We start from the raw sequence: 20,360 nt of genomic DNA, 5'->3' as shown, positions 1-20,360 counted from the left end.
GGATGAGGCAATGTGCAGATAAATAAATAATCCGTATTTGTAAATTGCAAACTACTCACCCTTACGGGTCTCAAGGCACTGGGGGCCGTCGTGGAAATTAAGTGAGCTATTGCCCAGAGTCACATGGTGCGGAGCTGAACTGCCACCGAAGCCGGGGATCGAACCGTGAACCCTGTGCTCCGAAGTCAGCTGCCCTGGCACCTGCACCACACCTCTCCACCCAGTGACATGTAGTCTCCGCTATTGAGGTGAAGGATGTCCGAGAAAGTGATCATCTGAAAAGATTGCTTGTGGAGGAATTTGCTGAGATCTAGGATGGGTCTCCATTCCTCTGATTTCCTGCGTATGTGGAAAAAAAATGGGAGTGGAATCATTTTCCCTTTTAGGCAACTGTAAATTTATCGATTTCACCCGTGGCAAGCATTCCAAAGGCTTCCTTTTGTGATGAGTGAAGGCAAGGGGGGTGCCCTCCACTTGGCAGAGTATTTGGTGGTCTTTCCATAAACTCCAGGGTATGGCCACAAGTGACTAGGTCCAAAACTCATCTGTCGGATGTGATGGCTCATCAATGATGGAGGTAATTCGAGATATTTGAACCTACGGGGTGAGAAGAAGGTGGTGCAGCTGGTACCTGGTAATGGTCACTGCTTGCAACCAGTGTCTCCGAGGTGGTGGCCTTCTGTGTTGGCCTTGCTTCATGTAACTCGTTGTGGATGGTTGATGATATGCTTGTTGTTGATAAGCAGGTCTGTATTGGGGCTGGTAGAACGGATATTGGTGGGAACGTTGGTTGCCACCTGTATAGGTTGAGAAACCTCGTGCCCCTTGAAAGGACAACTTCCTGTACTGGAGGGTGGCGAGGGACTTGGTTGTGTCCGTATTGGTTTTAACAGCAAGAAAAGAGTCAATGTGCTTGCCGAACAGTGTGTCCTCATCATAGGCCACGTCTAATATCTTGGATTGAACTTCAGGCATAAAAGGGATGGCTTTAAGCTATCCTTAGTGCTTAAAAACAGCTGCATCTTGAAGTGGACGGAAGCCTGTGGAGGCGATGTCCATGGCACACTATGATCACAGAGGAGTTGCATTAGCCCTCTTATAAGATCTTCTTGGCATCAGGTTTTCTGTCTTCCAGAATGAGGTCAATGATGGAACTGATGTCTGACCACATTCACCAGTCAGAGGCCTAGAATGGCCAGGGAGATAGCTGTGAGAACTGTGATGGCAGACATAGTACCTTTTGCGATGTTGTCTAAACGACGCCCCTCTCTGTCTGGCGGTGTTGATATGGGAATGGACAGGTTCTTGGATCGACGCTGTGCAGCCTGAGAAATGAAAGTCAGGTTTGGGGTGTCATGTGTAGCATGCAGGGGAATCCTCTGGTGCGCTGTACTTTTATCAATACGAGGCAGTACAGCTGCCACTGTGGCAGGATGCCTTATTATCTTCACCGCCTCTTGCCAGACATTGTCAGTGATGGGTATAGCCCGGGCTGACTTTTTTGCCTGTTTCTTGAAATCTTAGAGGAAACAGTCATACTGTTTGACCGATATAAGGAGGTGGACCCTGGTTGCAGCTCTTTCCATGAGGTTATTGCAACCTCAGATGCCCTCTGGAGGCAAATCGAACGGATGCTGAGGAGCTGGGGACGGTGTGGGTATGACGTAGTCATTCCAGTCATCTAGCGGAGGCTGAGGCTCAGGAAGCTTGCCTTTTTTTCCGTCATCAGATGGTGATGGATTGTCCCTCGGTGTTGCCGCTATATCGGAAGACGGCATAATTCTAGGAGTGGCGGGCAGAGGAATAGGTGGCGGATTAACAGGAGACAGGATGCGATGGTGCCACCGGTTATTCCTCTGGAGATTGTGGAAAACGTTTCCTGTAGTCGGAGAGCATAGCTTGAAGATACTGGACCAAGGATCTCGGCATTGGAAAGTTCTCCTGTCTAGGTGGATGATCAGGGTAGTATCTGCAGGGTTCATAATGCCTCTGAGCAGCAGGAGGATAATAGTCCTGATAATACTGTTGTTTTTTTCAAAGTCCTCATCTTCTTCTTGCCATTTTACATGTAGCTCGGATGGGCTGTGCGCTGTTCCGAAAGGATCGTCGTTATCAAACTCTTCAAGGTTCAGTAAATGGCTTGGAGGCAGAGGTGACACTTTGTCGGCAAAGCAACCACAGGACATAATGTCTTCCTGTTTATCTTTGTGATTTTGATCCTGGTGACGGAGTCGTCGTCAGAGCAGTGTATGTTTCGTGCCTTGAATGTGTTGATGTTGTGCCCCTCATCGTACATGGAATCGTCGTCAATGGGACTGTCGTCGATGGAATCATGGTCGACAGGATCATCGTCTGTGGAGTCATAGTCAAAGGGATGATGGATCGGCCCATCCTTGATGGCGGTAGCTTTGCCGAGGTTTTCAACGGGGGCGTTGACAGGAGTTAAGATGAATGAGCAATTTTGATCGACGAGATGGGAGCGTCTATGGTGGCTGTAATATCGTAATCGATGATGTTGCTGTCGACGGGGCCTTGAAGGAGGATTTGCAATTTGTTGTCAACGGGTCTGAGGAGGAGGAACGAGGGTGATCCCTTTTAGAAGGTGTAGCTGGCGCATACAAGGTTGTCTCTGAGGACAATGGTTTGTTTCTCCTTTTTCTTAGAGTCCTTATCCTGATGAGAAGTCTTCAGGGATTACCTGCTATCCTTAGAAGTCCCTTCATTGGACCTAGCTCTCATGTGAGACCAGGAAGAGGTATCACTGTCATCATCAAAAGATGTTCTCTAAGCTTTTTCTTTTTTAAGTCAAAAAGCCTCCCCTCCCTATCCTTCAAGGTTTTAGAAGAGAAAGTGCGATAAATTTGGCACTCTTACCTTGTGGTGGGGGTAGAGGCAGTAAAGGCAATCCTTAAGCGAGTCATCAGACATTATCAATATAGAGCAACTTTCAATATTCCTCTAGAAAAAAACTGAGCTGAGCTCAGGGAGACTCCGTTCACACACAATGTGCGGTGAAACTGAGGGAATCATCCTTTCTTGGGAGTGTTCTAGAGGGTGCTAGCACCAGATTGGTCATAGTTCAAGTTTAGCCCTTTTTTAAAAAGAACATAGATAGGCTATTATGATGACGTAGTGCCGTTATAGCCTATGATAGTTATACACACCGCTTTACTATGGTACCATGGGACTCCAAATTCAACAACGGAAAATTATTCAAGCATGTGAATCTATTAAATATCCAATACTAGATAACTAGAAAAGTACTTATCCGATTGCGATGATCTTGGTATCTAAAATTTATATAAAAGTATGTGTTATTTTGGTAAATTGATGTCGGATTTCTTTAATTAGTGTGCTTTTCATTTACGGAGTTTGTGTGTGTAATAAATGCTTAGCACTACCCTCTGATGTGCCCAACTGCTCGCCCACACCCCTTTGGGGTTTGCCTGGACTCTTAAAACAGTGTACCTCTTTTTGGTCCATTATATGTTATGTTATATTATTAAAAAGCGCACTGCTACTCGGCAGAGTGTCCCGGCGCTGGCATAGGAGGAGTCGGACTGGCCGTGGGTTTAGGAAGGTTTTGAGCTTCCTCTTGAACATATCAAGGCTGTGTATAAGCCGAAGATCTAGTGGGAGTCCATTCCAGAAGAGAGGTCCTAAATAGGAAAAGGATCTCCAACCCATTCTGAGGCGATCAATGCGGGGCAACTTTGCCAGGCACGCCGAGGAAGATCGGAGGGTGCGAGCGGGGGTATAAGTACTGATTCTCTTCTTGAAATAGGATGCCCCCGTCCAGTGCAAGGCCTTATGCATGAGGACCATAGCTTTAAAAGCCACCCTCATTTTCACCGGGAGCAAGAGCAGGGCCCTTAGGTGAGGGGTCATGTGGGACCTGGGAGGAAGTCTGAGCAGTAGTCTTGCTGCAGAGTTCTGAACCACCTGTAGTCTGTTAAGGAGATAGTCAGGGGGCTGAGGTACAGAATATTCCCATAGTCTAATCTAGACGTAATAAGGGCCTGCACAACCTTTCTGCCAGCACACTCTGATAGTAGTAGAAGAAATGTTTTCAGCATGCAGAGCACGCTAAAGCAAGACCCAGCAAGAGCTTGAATCTGCAGAAGGAAGGTAAGGGCGCCATCTATTTTGATTCCAAGATTCTTGACACAGTTTTGAGGGAGGCCAGGGTGCGGCAGGTTGTTCGTCCAACAGGCTTCCACAAATTTGTGAGGACATCTCCAAAGGTCACGATCTCGGTTTTATCCAGGTTGCATCTCAGATGGTGCAACTCCAGTCGCTGAAACACCTTGGTGAGACAGCAGGAAATCAAGTTCCCATCTAAGACCATGCCTTTCTCGCATGTAAACAGAAGCTGCGTGTCATCTGCCTACGAGATGACTTTTGCGCCCAGAGACTCCATGAGAATAGCAAGGGGTGTCAGATATACATTGAACGAGTGGGACTGAGGGCCGAGCCCTGCGGAACACCCACAGACAGGGGTTTGGCTTGTGCTGTACAAGGTGGTAGCCAGACTTCCTGAGTCGGTCTGTCCAGAAATGATGCTAACCAGTTGAAGGCCAGGTGTCTTATCCTATCTCGTGAAGAAGCTCGAGAAGCTTAAGGTGGGGCATGGTGTTAAACGCTGCTGTAAGGTCGAGCAGTAGCAGCATGGCTTTTCCTCCCCTATCAAGGGAACTCTAGACATGCTCTACTATTTCTAGGAGTGCGGTCTCTGTGCTAAAATTGGCATGGAGCCAGCTTCCTATAGATTGACAGACTAACGGCTGACAATGCCAGGCTGATGACTTGCAACTCCAACAGACGTATGTGGTGCTGGATTTCTGCTAAAGCGCAGAGTTCTCTGATCTCTATATGACCTCCCCAGCTCAGCAGGGATGCATCAGTCACCGCCGTCAGCTCTAGGTGGGGAAGGGAGAGAGGTGTGCCACTGGTCAGGTTGCAGTACAGCAACCACAACAACAAATCATACGCGGTTTCCTGCGTACCCTGGATGAAATCCAACTTGTTTCCTTGGTGCTGGGCCAACAGACTTCAGATCCTACTGCAGAACCTGCATATGACATGTGGAAAATTGGACAAGTAGGATTCATGAGGCCGGCAGGCCTTAAAAAGCTTGTAGCCGCTCATCAAAATCCAGGATGGAGGCTGAAGCAGCTGGATCGTAGCCTGATTGTCCTGGACTTGGTGTACCAAAAAAGCCCTGAACAGCACCATGTCCACAACAGCTCCTATAAAAGGCAGCCTCTACAAAGGTTTCATGTGTAACTTTGACTCATATGATCGAAAACCCCAACAATGTCAGGAGGTTTGCTGTAGTCTAGAGGTGGTCTACAACTGACTGTGTCAAGCTCACCTTCAACAGCCAGACTTTGAGGTAGGAGAAAACTGGCACCCCCTCCAACGTTCGAAGAATGCCTGTGACCAAGGACATCAATTTCATGAACACCTGAGAGATACTGGTAAGGCCGAAGGGGAGCAGGGCAAACTGAAAATGCGCCTGCCGACCTAGAAAAGCAGGCTACACCTGAAGGACTGCAGAATGGGCACATGAAAGTAAGTGGCCAGCAGATCCACTGTAACCTTCCAGTCTCCCCAATACTGACCAGATAGAACTTGGGCCAGCATTTTGAAAATGTCATGTGTAGAAAGGCATTCAGAGAGATGAGCAAAAAAAACAAGACAAAGGTCTTCTTCGGCACTAGGAAATATCGGGAGTAACAACCAGTCTCTATTTCTGAACTTAGCACTCTGTCTATGGTTCCTTCAGAGAGCAGAGTCTAGACCTCTTGCAAAAGAAGATCAACAGATGTTCCTCTGAAAGCCGCTCTGATGTGGGTGGAATATACAACCCGGGTCGACAAGAACTGGAAGGGCTTAGCCCTAATCACCTATCTGAAAGACCCATCTGTCGGACGCAATAGTTTGAAAACATTTGATTCTACTTATCACAGGTGGATGTGCATCACAAAGGATAAACAAAATTGGCACACAATGTAGCCTGTCGGTTCTGAGGCAAAACAAAGTCTCCACCGAGCCGCACAGTGCCACCTGCATCCGGAATAGGAAACAGTGTGTACGACGATGTCTGAACCTTGCATGCCTTGATCACGCAGGCTTTACATCACATGCGTCTTTACCATGCAGACTTTTACAATGAATAAGCCTTTACCACGCATGCCTTACGAACGAAAATGTAAGTATTTTGCAGATAAGTGTATCATATAATGAGGGTGGGCATGGGTTTTTGGGTGGCAAGGTTATTTTTATGGTTTAGGGTAGGTATGGATTTCTGTGTGGTAAGGGTATTTTTGTGGTTTAGGGTGGGTTTGGGTTTTTTTGGGGGGGGGGGGGGGGGGAAGGGTGTTTTTAGGGTTTAGAGTGGGTCCGTCACACAACCATATGGAATCCCTACTGAGTAAGCTTTTAGATCCAATCTGGCGATATTCTAAGGGTGAAGAATCTGTAGTTAGAAGCAGCCATTAGAAAGAAAAGTACTATGGGGAAAGTAGCAGAGTGGAACAGTATGTCACTAACACCAGAACAGTGTGACGAGGTGGTAAAGAGGGTCGAGACAAGAAGAGAAAGAGTAAAGGTAATTTACAAGAAGTATTCTCTCGCTATGAACCAAGTCTGGGGTTGTAACCCTGTGTGGGGGCAGAGTTCCCTTCTAAAGGGCCCAGATGGGCTCACGGGGGTTCGTAGGCGTCCAGGAACGTGTCTAGCGACTCCCACATCCCCCTGATCGCTGGTCTCCAGGGTGAGTTTTGTAGGGCTGTGCTATCTGCGCTTCTGAAGTATGTCACTCAGTTAAACAATGACGTCTTTGCAGTATCCTTCCAGTTGGACAGGACCAATTTAGTAGGTCAGTAGGAGATCTAGAATGTCCCTGTCTTGCTGTGCCGGGAATCGTGCGGTTATGAATGCGGTGGCGAGGGAGGTGAATTCTGGTTTTAGTGTACACCCCAGCACCTTCTTTATGAAGTCAAAGATTTCCTCCCAGAACTTAGATTTTTGGGCAGTAGAAGATTAGGTGTACTAGATCTCCCTTTTCGCTCCCGCAGTTCCAGCACAAGTCATTCTCTCTGAGGTCCAGTGAGGCTAAGCGAGCGGGGGTCCAGAAGGTCTTATGGAGTAGCCAGAATTTTGTTTGTGATAGTGCTGGTGGCATTTTGTTTCGTGAGGGGGATGACCAGAGTAGAGCTAGCCATTTGGAAAAAACGTGTTTTTTTCCAAATGATTGATATCCCTGTTAGGGTTCATCCTTTTTTCAGGGGCCCCTTGTGTTTTCCAGACAGAGTAGAGCTAGCTCCTGCTCGCTGAGTGGGGTATTGGTTTGTTTTAACCAGTTATTGTAACGATTGGTGGCGTTTGGGCGGAGTAGTTTGTAGAGGTGTGATACTTGGTGGCCTATTCTATTGATTCGTGTCATATACTGCATGATTGACTGGGTGGCTGGCGAGAGATTGGCTTTTGTTAGGGCTGTCATGACTTTTAGGAAATTGTAGAACTCCATTGCCGGGAGTTTGTGTTTGTCCTTCAGTATGTCGAACGTGCAGGGGAGGCCTTCCTCTTCTAGGTGGGCTGGGTGCGATATACCTTTCTCCATCCATGCTTCAAAGGCTAGGCACTGACCCTTGTATTTGAACTTGCTGTTGGACTAGACGGATTCCCATTTCGAGTTCTTTACAAAGTTTTCCATTTTCTTGTCTATTTTTAGTAGGGCTATTTTAGTGTTTTTGAGGATTGGGCTGGAGGTTTGTACGAGTTTGTTAGCTGTCAGTAGTACCAGCGGTTCGAGGTTGTTTAAAATGGCCCGCTCCACCTGTAGCCATTATGGCTTGGGGGGGGGTGACAGCCAGCAGGCTCCTTGTTTTGCCAGGAATGCAGTTTGGTATGTTCTAAAGTCAGCTAGGTTTAACCCTCCCAGTTTTTTGTCTATTCTTAGTTTTTTAAACTAATGCATGCCTTTTTGCCCCGCCATAGGAAGTTACTGATTAGTTTATCCACTTTGCGGAGGAAGTCATCGTTGAGCAGCAGGGGTAGCATGCTCACCAGGTAGTTGATCATTGGAGTAATCATCATCTTGATTGTCTCTATTCTGCCCCACCATGTTATAAATTTGGGGGACCAGGACACAAGCAGGTTCTTTATTTTTTCTAATAGTAGTTTCTCATTTTGGTTTAGTGTGGTCATGAGGTCGTTACCAAAGTGGATCCCCAGGTATTTTATAAAGCATGTTTCCCAAGTCAGTCCAGATCCTCCCAGGGAGTCCCTGGAGGTGTGGATGTTGAGAGGTTTGCATTCTGATTTGTCCCTGTTGAGCTTATATCCTGAGTGTACTGAGTATAATTCTATGGAATCAATCACGGCTGCAATAGAGGACGTAGGCTGTTCTGTCACGCTAAGAATGTCGTCCGCATAGGCGGCTAATTTAATTTCCACGTCCCTTATGTTGATTCCCTTTTTTTCGGCATTTGTCTTGATATCCTTAATCAGTGGTTCAAGGGCCAACAGAAAGAGTGAGGGAGACAGCGGGCAGCCTTGTCTGGTGCCGCGTTGCAGCGGGAACGGTTCAGAGTGAGCCATTAATAACTATGCATGCTTTTGGGTCCCCATACAATGCCATCACCTTCCTAATATAAGCTTGCCCTAGGTTGAATGACTGCATGCATTGCTCGAGAAAGGCCTAAGAAACTCTGTCGAAGGCCTTCTCGGCATCAAGGGCGACAGCCACTGCTGGCTCTGTCAGTCTGGAGGTGTGCTCTAGGATGTGAACAGTGTTTAATCTTGTAGCCAGGATTTTTGCGTAAATTTTACAGTCTACATTGATTAGTGATATGGGTCTATAGTTCTTGGGCAGCAGATCATCTTTGCCCTCTTTTGGTATGACAACGATATTGGCCTCTGACATGGTTTGAGAGACCAGCCCCTCCTCCGCACAATGGTTGAACACTTTTTTTATAGTGGGTTTCAGTTGCTCTAGAAAGGCCTCTAAGGAGATGGAAATAATTAGAAAAATGAACAGTAGTCTGACTTTATACCAGATAGTCTAAATCTAGGTTCAAAGTAAACATTACGTATACCTGATCCTCGTGTTATTAATATTTTAAACATAACAAGCAGTGGCTCACTATTGTTTAAACGGAACATTCCTCATTTGCAATGATCTTAAATAAAAAAAAAATTGGAAAGAGAAACTGAACTTTCCCACATAACAAACATCAGACCACAAAGAGCTGTTCTTACAATACATACGTCTAGTAATTCCTTCTGGGTTTCTTCAAGTTTTATCTTCCACCTGCCCTCTTCCTCTTCCACACTACTCTGTAGCCTCTGCAAAATGCCCTCCTACAAAAAACGATTAGAGTTTAATGATCGATAAAATAGGTTTGAAATAAATCAATCAATTTCGAACAATTGTTAAGTGGTACCGTTTCTGCCAACACAGACTTGTATTTTTCACTTTCAAGCTGTAGTAACACATGTACTTCCTCAGCTTCTTTCAGCCTCTGCTCCATCACCTACATGAAAAAGACATAACACATTGTTAATACATTCTACATCACATATGTAGAATGGTCTCAATAAAGCAGATATTAAGGCAATGATGGGCATGCCATACAAATCAATGCTTCTCAATGCAGGCAGTTCAATCAGAAAAAATTAAATTTAAATATCCGTTAGCTTGACCAGATCACTTAGGCTCCCGCTTAAAAGGATAATGTTCCTGTTTTGCAGAGGCAGGGGACAGCATATGTGAGAAAGGACAATTTTAGCCATCCTAACAGTCACGCCAAGAGTTTTTTGTTTTAAAGAAATACACTGTGAAGATCAATTTGTGACTGCAGCTTTTGAAAGGTTATTACTCTTGGGAAGACCAGGAGATGATACTACTGTTTACAGGTTGTACAATATGCCTTGGTTATGTACATTCTAATGTTATGAGCCTTAGTCGAAATAATCGGTTTGATAAATCCAAGCTGTACGGGGAATAAGGATTAGGATTTTATATTCACACTTTTTGGGAGACCGAAACTTTTCAATGGTTAGTGCATGGTGTGGATACTGGATTTGTTAAGGGTTCTTCATTTTAGTGCAAGGTGAAGGGCTGAGGGAGAGCAGACAATAAATAGAAGACTCTTTTCTAAGGGCTGAAAGAATATGTGGGCATTAATCCTCTACCCAAACAAGCTCTTTATGGGATACCAATGGGTTAAACATGAGATAAATAGGGGTATTTCTTTTAATGCTTTCCCATATTTTGTTTATCACAGATGACACTTGATGGGGTCAGATTCTAAATTTACATGGGTGTGATCACTTAGTTAAAGGACATAAGGGACTCAAAGTACATAACAGAAGAGGAGAAATCTTTAAACTTCAAACTGTTCAATATGTGAAGGGATCAGAGGGGCCGCCATGACATGTTAATGCATGACTGACGGGGAATAAACGTTCAGCATCCTTAACATGTAAGCTTTTCTCCCTTTCTCTGTGAAATCCATAAATTAGGTACAGCTTCTGTTTGAGGATGCCCCACAGAGTTATTTTCAAGATTAATGTGAACTTTAATGAAGTCATGAATACCATGGAAGGTGGACGCATATAGGAGGGGATGCTTCTCAGACAGTAATACGCAACCAGATACTTTTTATTTTTGTTACTTGTTGGCACTCCTCTTTATGAATTTACTTTATCTTTATGATGATCATACATTACCTCAGTCTTAAAGGTGGAACTACTTCTGTAGATCAAACACTCTAATAATTTCGCAGCTCAGTTTCAAGCCATGAAGGTGGAAAGTGCTTGCAGGTGCAAGACCCTGCCCTACTGTTGCAACGATAGATCCTCCAGAATGGGCAGCCTGATCTGAGAACAAATGCTCAAGCTCAGGAGTTCTGGATACCATTCTCTTTGTGCCCAGTCCAGAGCCTCTAGGATGACTTGAGCCCTGTTGGTCCTGAACTTCTGGAGGACTCTGGGCCGGAGGGGTATTGGCAGAAATGCTTGCAGGAATCCCCAATTCCAATCTAAGTGGAACATGTCTCCTTGCGAGAGCCGCTTTGGAAACTTTCATGCTCAAAACTGTTGATTGCATCTTGGCACTGGCAAACAGATGGAGCAAAGATTATCCCAATTCTTGGAAGAGACCTTGTGCCTTCAGATGCAGATTGCACTTGTGATCCGCAAAGCATCAATGGCTGAGTTTGGGTGCCCTGGTTTTCAGAGAGTGGGTATGTGTTGTACAACCAGGAAGATATTCTGACGTTCCAGCAATGTCCAGAGGCACGTGGCCTCATGGCATAAAGCACATGACCCCACTCCATCCCGTTTGTTGCAGTACCACATGGCAATAGTGTTGTCCATTAACACCTAAACCAGCTGCCCTCTGATGGAAGGGAGGAAGGCTTTCCATACCAAGTGGATGGCCCTCCGCTTGAGAAGGTTGATATGGGACAGAGATTCTGCTGGAGACCGGATGCCTCTGATCTCCACCTGTACCAGATACCTGCCCCAACCCAGAAGCGAAACACTGTCACTACTGCCAGATCCATTTGGGGGAGGGAGAGGGGTCTGTCACTGACCCAATCACAGTTCGTCACCCACCACAGCAGATCTTTTGCAGTTTTCTTCGCAATCTGGACCAGGTCGGAGAGATTCCTCTGGTGCTGTACCAACTGGGACCTCCGATCCCACTGTAGAGCCAGCATGTGTCGTTAAGCATGCTTCACAAACAGGATACAGAAGGTCATGAGACCCAGCAGCCTCAGAGTCAGTCTCACCAAACTCCAGGATGGAGTTTGAAACACTGGGATCATAGCTCAAAGGTCCTGGACTCTCCACTTCGGAGAATAGATGCGAAACTGCACTGTGTCCAGAATTCAGGTGTGACTTCTGTATGTTGATAGTGAACCCTATGGGTGCTTGTGGAATACATTGAACTGCAAGTAATGCCTGTGAGCTTGCAGGACAGGGATGTGGAAATGAGCATCCTGCAAGTCCAGGAAGCGACATTGCTTTATTGACGCTTTGTGACTGGACGATATACTTTTTGGTTAGAAAGATAAATAAAGAGAACACAAGTCACTAGCTGCACGGACCTACTGTGGTTCATCTGGGGAGAATTTCACCAATATACGATTTGTCCAACATTGCTGTGAAGGCTGGCTTGTTGACGCACTTACTGTTAACAAAAGTAGCAACAATTCTATCAAGCCCTGAAGAAGTCCCATGAGGGATGATACGCGTTGGCAAGGCAAAGCAATTGTGTGGTGATATTAATAAATAACGGAATATGAGCTTTACAATAAAAGATTTTCTACAACTACAATCAAGATACAGGACTGTGTGACTTTTTGCTCGGGAAAGCTATTCATCTGTTTATATATTGTGTTTATTCACCAGAACAAGTTGTATTATGACAGCTATATAAATAGAAAATATTTCGCTTGGGTGCTGGGTTAATTTTTTAGTTTTAGAAGCAGGAACCTGTGAAGGAACTGGCCCAGACATGGGCATCATGGGATTCAGTTGCGCAGGTAGGTCTGTTGGGCCAGAGATTCAACTGGTACCCCTTGGGGCCCGAAGCACACCAGATGGACCTGGAAGTATTTGAAAAAGCTTTTTTTGTTTTGGGAATTCGGGGCACTCCAAGACCAAATGTGGGAGCAGATTGGAGTCTGTAGGCACTTGTGGGGTATGACCTTTTTACTTACACCCTGTCATCTTCTTGTTTAATTTTGAGTGGCATGATGGGATGAGTCCCATTCGCTCTTCTTGCGCTTATGTTGAGTCTTCAAGTTTGACTTTCCACAAGACAGAGAGAACTGGACTTCACATGGGAATGACTCCTTGAACAGGATCATGAATGGTGCCGCGACTTGGGGTGGGATCTGTGTTACAATTCTGACTTTGGCACGGTAGAGTTTTGCCTTCCATCACTTTCGAGGTAGAACGAAATCACCCTGTAGCAACATGGCACAACTTCCTGGCAAGTGGGAGCACAACTGAGAAAAGTCTCTGAACCCAGTAATATATGCCAGTAACAGATTTCTGTGAAAATGACATCCAGATGAAGCACTACTAGGTGCCACAATTTATACCCTTAATACGATTACTTTCAGTAGCAATAACAAGCGACAGAACCCCTGAAGTCATAAGTTGCTGCCCTAAATAAATTTGTGTGCACTAGGGGCAGAATCTACAGAGTAAAAACTATTATGAACTTCTGACAATTCGAAAAAAGTGGAGGATAATCTAAGCTGACAGTGATATAATGTGCTGCAATAGTTGAATCTGATAATCTGAAAATAAACTTCTTTAGAAAGAGCCCAAGCGGTTCTTTATGTAGGGTAGTTCTCAAGCATGCAGGATTTAGTACTGTGATCAAAATATTGGGGCTGAAAAAAAGTTTTTTTGCCACCTGCCATAAACGTTTCTCCACTAGATGGAAATGCGAAGAAAGGATGGGTGATGTAACCATTATGGGAACACTTTTGAAGTTAGGTTTTAGAGCCCAGACCAATGGTTGAACTATTTAGATTCTTGAACTTCTTAAATGATACAGGCACATTTTTAGGTACCGCCTAGGCAGCACTTGCGCTGTCTCTTCGAGACATGCTGTATTCAGGTATGGACTTGAAGCTCTGCCCATTTTCTGCCCATCTTTTCAATTAGCTCCAGTTACTTTTTACCTTTGTAAATGGTGGCTTTTGATTAGTGAATAGGCTCAGTAGTCCCTCATTAATACCTCCTTTTCTCCATCTGTAACCTCTCAGGAGGACTGCCTCCCTTACATGTGTTGTAACTCTGTATGTTTTATTTACAGTCTGTGAGCACTATTTTGTTAAATAACTTTCTCCTATTGCACACAAAACATGCTCTCCTGCAACCGCTTGTTTGTTTTTTAAGATGCGCGTCTCCACTTTATCTTAGCTTATGTTTTTTGCTTTAAGAATTACGGCTGCGTAATTAATGCTGCTCACGCCAGAATATATTTTTTTGAAAGCACCTCAGTTTTAAGCCACGCTTTCAAACTTTCAGCATGCTATAGGTTTGTTAATGGTGGCTGCACATTTCTTTTGTTATATGTGACTTGCCCAAATCATTCAACACACAGTCAGCAATGGTGTCTGTTTTAGGTTTCAGCAGGGCGCTCGTTTTCATTTTAATACAGGTGCCGCACTTTATGTTGCAGCATGGCGCCCGCTTTTCGCCTCTCTGCTTGACTATCTGCTCCTCATTTCTGTGCCGCACTCTAGGTTTCAGCACAAAGCCCGCTTCCATATTAACAACTCGAGCGCCACGCTTAATATATTAGCACAGCGCCCGCTTATATAATCTTTTTTTAATTAGCAGGGTGCCCGCTTCCCGGACCGCCATGCGTATAACTTATCTGCATGGGCGCCGCACTTTATATTTCAGCATGGCACCCGCTTTCATATTTACAACACTGGTGCCGCGCTTTATGTTGCAGCACAACACCCGCTTTTATATTTTCATGCCCAATAGCTATAAATCTCGCAAATGCGAGACCTATTGCAAACACTTGTTATTTCAATGAATTTGCTGAATGTGTGCAACTGTTTTCTAGTGCCTTTGCAAAAATAAAAACATTTTGGGGAAAAATCTTAGACATCAAATGGCTCAACAATACATTCGCACATTTCTATGCAAGGCTAGCAATAAAAAGATTTTAAATGTCCAGTTCATTTCTAGTTGCTGTAAAGAAATAAGTGGTGAATTGGTAATTAAAATCGAAAATTGTAATGAGCAAAATGCTTGAGGCATATACTCACCTGAACATTTTCTGAAGAGGAAGGTTCATTCACACACCCTTTCACCAACTTGCCAAACTCCAACAGCCAATCACCATGCTTCTGTTGGGAAAACATAAAAAGCAGTATGGTAATAGTGTAGAATGTCATAATCTGGTGCTACAAACTGGGATTTTCTTGCCTGCACGTTGAAATCATTGAAGTCTACCAGATGTCAGTTCCAATGGATATCCCATATCTTTTAGTCTTCCACTTGACCTGTAGCTCTTGACTCAGTGCCCTATGGTTTACATAAATAGGGTTGTTGCAAATCTCTCTCCTTCAAAGCTAAGGTGTCAATGAGTGAAGCAGGCAATGCTGCCCTTGAAGGATTGCAATTCAAAAGGCGTTTGTGCTGGAGGCCATACCAGCTGCTGCTGGCATACCGCTAAAGTGATCAAAGTACTGCTCATCATGGGGCCAATGAAATGCAAGCTTGCATAGGTTTACACAATTAGCTTCTAAACATTATTTGAGCTTAAGGACAGCTGAGTCTGCCATATTATTCAGCTTACGAAGTCTGAAGCAGGTTAACTTGGCTCCTAACAGAACACCGATAGGAGGGTGAGCCCAAGATTAGCAGAACTATATACTAGGTTAGACTACACAGAATGATTCTGGTGTCATGGACTCCCACAGGTTACAGTTGCAAAGAAAGACACCCTTCTAGTGCATGGGCTGCAGGCCTAAACATATCTGACCACAAAAAAAGATTTCTTTGGAAATTATGATACAAGTTGTAACAGTCAATAGATGCATTCTTAAGGACGACTGTTACCCAGTCTTGGAAGAGCCAACCAAGAACTGCTTAATGCCTTCTTGAAACAAAAGGAGATTGTGACCTTTTTGAATGTACCATATATTTAAACAGTCTGAATTTAAAAGTGAACGTGTCCCTTACAGAAACCCTTCAAACACTGAATAGGAGCACGGCTCATCATGCCAACCACACTGGAGCACATCATGACATTAAGACACTAACAGATTAAAAAGAAAGCAAAGAAAATGCAGGTACCGGCACTGTGAGACGAGCCTAAAGCTCCAGTGCACAAGGATCTGAATCTCGGTGGGAATTCTTGTAATTGCCGGATACATACTTCTATCTGATCAAACACTAAAAAAGGCATTGACAAGCCAGCCATCTTTGGAGAACCCTGAGGCATAGTAAGGCCATCTGGTGTTTCATTCTGAGGCACAAAAGATCTACGTTAGGTATCCTCTCACTTTTGGACCACACCAGAGTAGAACCCACTATTGTTTCCCACAGTACTCTGGTGTCATTGCCTTCAAATCCATTCTACAATTCTGGGAACAGACTTCTGGAAGGGAAGAAAATGGGAAGGGAGAAAAGCTTGCTTACCTGTGGTAACAATCTTTCTGGTGGATATTCTATCTACCTGCAGCTTTCTAACCTGTAGAACATCCACCCTAGACGTCACTCTATATCCAGAAAACGTCAAAGCAACAAAGTCACTGGTAGAGGGCGCTGCACTCAGTCAGCACTGGAAGTGACATCAAGCGTGCCACCAAGGTCATAAAGCGCCCACCCTGGTGCATCGATGTCTGTTTTCCTCCATTTTCTCCAAGCCTTTGAGGCAAGAAGGAACGGTGACATCAATAAAGGAATGCAGTGCCAAATACTGAAACATGGGATTGTATTAACTGTCCCTATAATCCATCCATCAAACGGGAAAGCGGGCAGGTGGGTGAGGAATAAGCAGGTAGACAGAGTATCCACCCGAAAGATTGTTGCCACAGGTGTGTAGCTTTTTCTTCCGATTGATACTTTTAGCTGCAGAGTCCTCACCTGTAGAACAGATTACTGAGCAATACCCTGCCCCGTATGAAGGTGACGCATGGTCAGATAAGAAAATTCAGCAAGAAGGGCCTGGCAAGGTGTCTATCCCCGCGCACCTCTGTGTGCAGATAGCAGTGCTTAGCTAGGAAGCCCACGCTGCTGCCTTACAGAGGTCTGCAATCGGGATCCCTTGAGAGACTGCAGAAGTGGTTGACTTAGCCCCGGTGGAATGGGCCACAGATTCCTTCAGGAGGCTCTTTCTTGACTAAGGCGTAGCAGAGCTTGATAAGAGGATAATCCACTGTGAGTCCTCCTCTGTACTGGGTTTTGGTGCTGCAGTAGCTGACAAAGAGTTGGTCAATCAACTGGAATTCCTTGATCCGGTCTAGTTAGTAATTAATCGCACACTGAGGATCCAACCGATGCAACCATTCCTCCTCTTGCATAGGATAAGGTGGAGGGTAAAGGGTTGGATGAATGATGGATTGGGCAAGATGGAAAGTAGTGACCACCTTAGGAAGGAAAGCAGCCTCGATTCAGAACACTAACTTATCTGGAAAGAAAGTAGTGAAAGGAGGGCGACAGCTAAGGCCCTGCAACTCGCTGATCCTACTAGTCGAAATAATAGCAAACAAAAACACAGTATTGAGGGTTAATATTCAAAGAGTACAACTGTAAAGGGGCTCAAATGGAGCCCCCCTTAAAATGGTAAGAACAAGCTTCAAGGCCCATTGAGGAACCTCAAAGGAAGTTGGAGAAAAAAGGCAGGCCTTGTCTTAAATGCTAATGGCTGATCCAGCAGACAAGGCAGTTAGAAAACACTTCACAGTGCCAATGGCATATCCCCTCTGAGCAAGGGAAAGCACAAATTGCAGCACATGAGATAATTTGGCAGCAAGGGATCCACCCCATGCAACAAAGTTGTCCAAAGTGCCAGAATAAACAGACTTATTGGAGGAGTGACACAAGCAAAATGTTGACCACCTATGGTGGCAGCTGGGAGGAGCTCAGTTGTCCCAGCCTCAAACTCCAAGCAGTGGAGGTGGCAGCAATTGAGGGAAGGACCATCCCCCCTGACTGGAGAGAGGGTCTGGCCTGAGTGGAAGGCGAAGCGAGAAACATGTGGAGAAGCACAGAAGATGCGTATACCACACCCTCCATGGCCAAACTGGGGCAATAAGAACAACTTCGGCCCAGTCTTGGCGAATCTTCCTGGGAAATTGAGGAATCAAGGATATGGGGAAAACGAGTAATGCAGCTGAAAGTTCAACCTCAACTAAAACACATGCCCCAAAGCTGCCCTCAGCGGACACTGGATGTTTAATAAATGCTGGCACTAAGCATTTTCTGAGCAGGTCAATAAGTCCACCAGAGGAGTGCCCCACTGGGCAAGGATGTCCTGGAATACCTCTGGCAGAAGACACCACTTGTGATCAGCAAATGTCAGCTCTGACATTCAGAGACCAGTTAGGTGACCCAGATCATTTGGCGATGTGTTCAGGACCACAATCCCAACACCTCTGCGCAAAGTAGGAGAGACCCTACTCCCGCTTGTTTGTTCATATACTACAGTGCCATCGTATTGTCTGCCAAGGTCTGGAACAACGTGTGCCCGCTGGAGGGGAGGAAGACCTTGAGCGCCAGCCGGTTCGCCCGAAGTTCCAGCAGGTTGATGTGAAATACTTGCTCTTCCGAAGACCAGAGACCCCTGAACTCCAGATCCTCCAGATGGGCTCCTCACTCTACGGTGAAGAAATCCATTATTTCCATGGTTATGGCTGAAAGGGGAGTGAAGACCATCTTGTGAGTTAAGTCCGCCTCTTTTCCCTACCAAGCCACTTCCACTGCAGCGCTGGGAGAGATCATGGTGGAGTCCAACAGGTCTCCCTCATACTGGAGCCACTACCTGCGGAGGCACCACTAACACGGAGGGCATTCATGTGTCAACGTACGTGCGTGACTTGCAGGATAGATGACACACGCAGACCTTTAAAATGCAGGACTCTAGGGACTGGATCTCTCCTACCTTGTTGGAAGGAACCATCTCCTGGATGTCTTCGCTGGGATGGAAAATAAATACGGAGTGGTGAACAGTACCGACCCTATGAACTGAAGCCCAGGTTGACCAGCAGAGATGCGGTCATTTACAAGTGGCATAACATTATCTCTGGCGAGCTTACTTTGAGGAGCCAGTCGTCCATATATGGGAAAACAAGGATGCCTAACTGTCTGAGATGGGCAGCTACCACTGCCATCACCTTTCAGAAGACTCAAGGTGCCGAAGTCAAGCCAAAGGGTAGTACTGGAAACTGGCAGTGCGTAGAGCTCACCACAAATGACAAGTTCTTCTGATGAGACCGCAGGATAGGGATGTGAAAGTACGCATTCTGCAGGTCCAGGGTCACTGTCCAGTCTCCAAGCTCCAATGCCAGTAGAACAGAAACTAGGGTCAGCATCTCGAACATTTTCCTTTTGAGGAAGAAGACTGCCATCCTACTTAAACACCGAGGAAGTAACGTGCATAACAATCCTGGCCCTTTTCCTTCTCTGGTACAAACTCCTTCGCTCCTTTGAGGAGAGCTGCCACCTCCCGATGTAACATGGTTGGGAGGCGTAGAGGAGGTTGGATTGGGGCGTACCATGAAGAAAGGAAAGGGTGTAGCCCCTTTCTATAATTTGAAGGAGCTACTGGTCCCAAGAAATGGCCTTTCAGACCAGTAGAAAGTGGAACACCTTCACTCACACAAGACTATGGAAGCAAATCAGGCCTGCTTCCCTGTAGGCTCGGGAGAGTAGGAAGAGGAAGAAGGTTGCAAGGCGTATCCGCAGCCCTTTCCTCTACGGCAGCCTCTATATTGACAGATGAAAGGGTTAGGCTGCTGCTGAAGCACTAGTTAAATCTTCCGGGGTAGCATGAAACAGCCTCTCCCGAAGCCATGGATGTGGAGAAAAGACCGTTAAGTCTTTGGTTGGCGGCAGGAACTGAAGGATTAGGGACCTGGCTGTGGCTTTACAAGCCTTGAACCGCTCCAGCATTGAGTCGGCTTTGTTTCCAAACAGGTGTACCCCATCAAAAGGAAAGTCCATAAAATTGGCTTGGACATCTAAAAAGATGTTGGACGTTTTGAGCCAAGCATGACAACACACTGAAATGGAGGTACCCATGGCTCGGTAGACCGAGTCTGCAGTGTCTTGCTCAGAATTAATTATGTGCAGACAAGCATTCTGGTCATCTGTGAATAGTTCTTGGAAAAGTTACTTCATGTCGGAAGGGACAATCACTTGGGCAGGCTTGTAGCAGGTGAGGAGGCAGTTGGCACTGAGGGACTTTAAGGCCATACTGCCTACAGAAAAGGTCTTCTTGCCCGGAGCTGCCAGGCGTTTTGATTATATTGACAGGAGCTGCAAGAAAAGCACTACCATATTGAGGTCTCGAACAGGAAGCTTGAATGATCAGGCTCTCAGGTGAAAGTTGTGTGGAGAGAAAGGCTGGATCGCCAGGGGCCGAGCAATAAAGGCAGACCATGAGTCCATTGACTGCCAGCGTAGAGGAGGGCTTCTCATGTTGCTAAGACAGGTTCAAGCAGAGCCACATTAAAGGGGAGAAGAGGCTCCGAGGAGATCAATGAGGGTCAGAGGACCTCTGTAAGGACATTAGTTTTCGTCTTAGCTGATGGAAGCTGCAAGTCTTGTGCAGCTTTTAACATAACCTTATGCAGTGACAC

The 20,360-nt window shown here is 45.6% G+C and overlaps 1 protein-coding gene across 32 annotated transcripts in view; it reads right to left on the bottom strand.

The window, feature by feature from the left end:
* KTN1 (kinectin 1) overlaps positions 1 to 20,360 on the bottom strand; it is a 484,843-nt gene that overhangs the window by 60,208 nt on the left and 404,275 nt on the right. For all 32 annotated transcript variants that reach the window (XM_085626790.1, XM_085626798.1, XM_085626810.1 and 29 more), the window contains 3 exons: positions 14,820 to 14,900; positions 9,453 to 9,542; positions 9,277 to 9,369 (listed from right to left, as the gene is read on the bottom strand). In XM_085626790.1, coding sequence (XP_085482916.1) covers positions 9,277 to 9,369; positions 9,453 to 9,542; positions 14,820 to 14,900 — 264 coding nt within the window. The remainder of the gene's footprint in view (positions 1 to 9,276; positions 9,370 to 9,452; positions 9,543 to 14,819; positions 14,901 to 20,360) is intronic.

Source organism: Triturus cristatus, chromosome 9 (assembly GCF_964204655.1).
Source record: "Triturus cristatus chromosome 9, aTriCri1.1, whole genome shotgun sequence".
NCBI lineage: Eukaryota > Metazoa > Chordata > Amphibia > Caudata > Salamandridae > Triturus > Triturus cristatus.
Note: the sequence above shows the minus strand (reverse complement) of the source record. Positions and strands in the feature narration are given on the sequence as shown.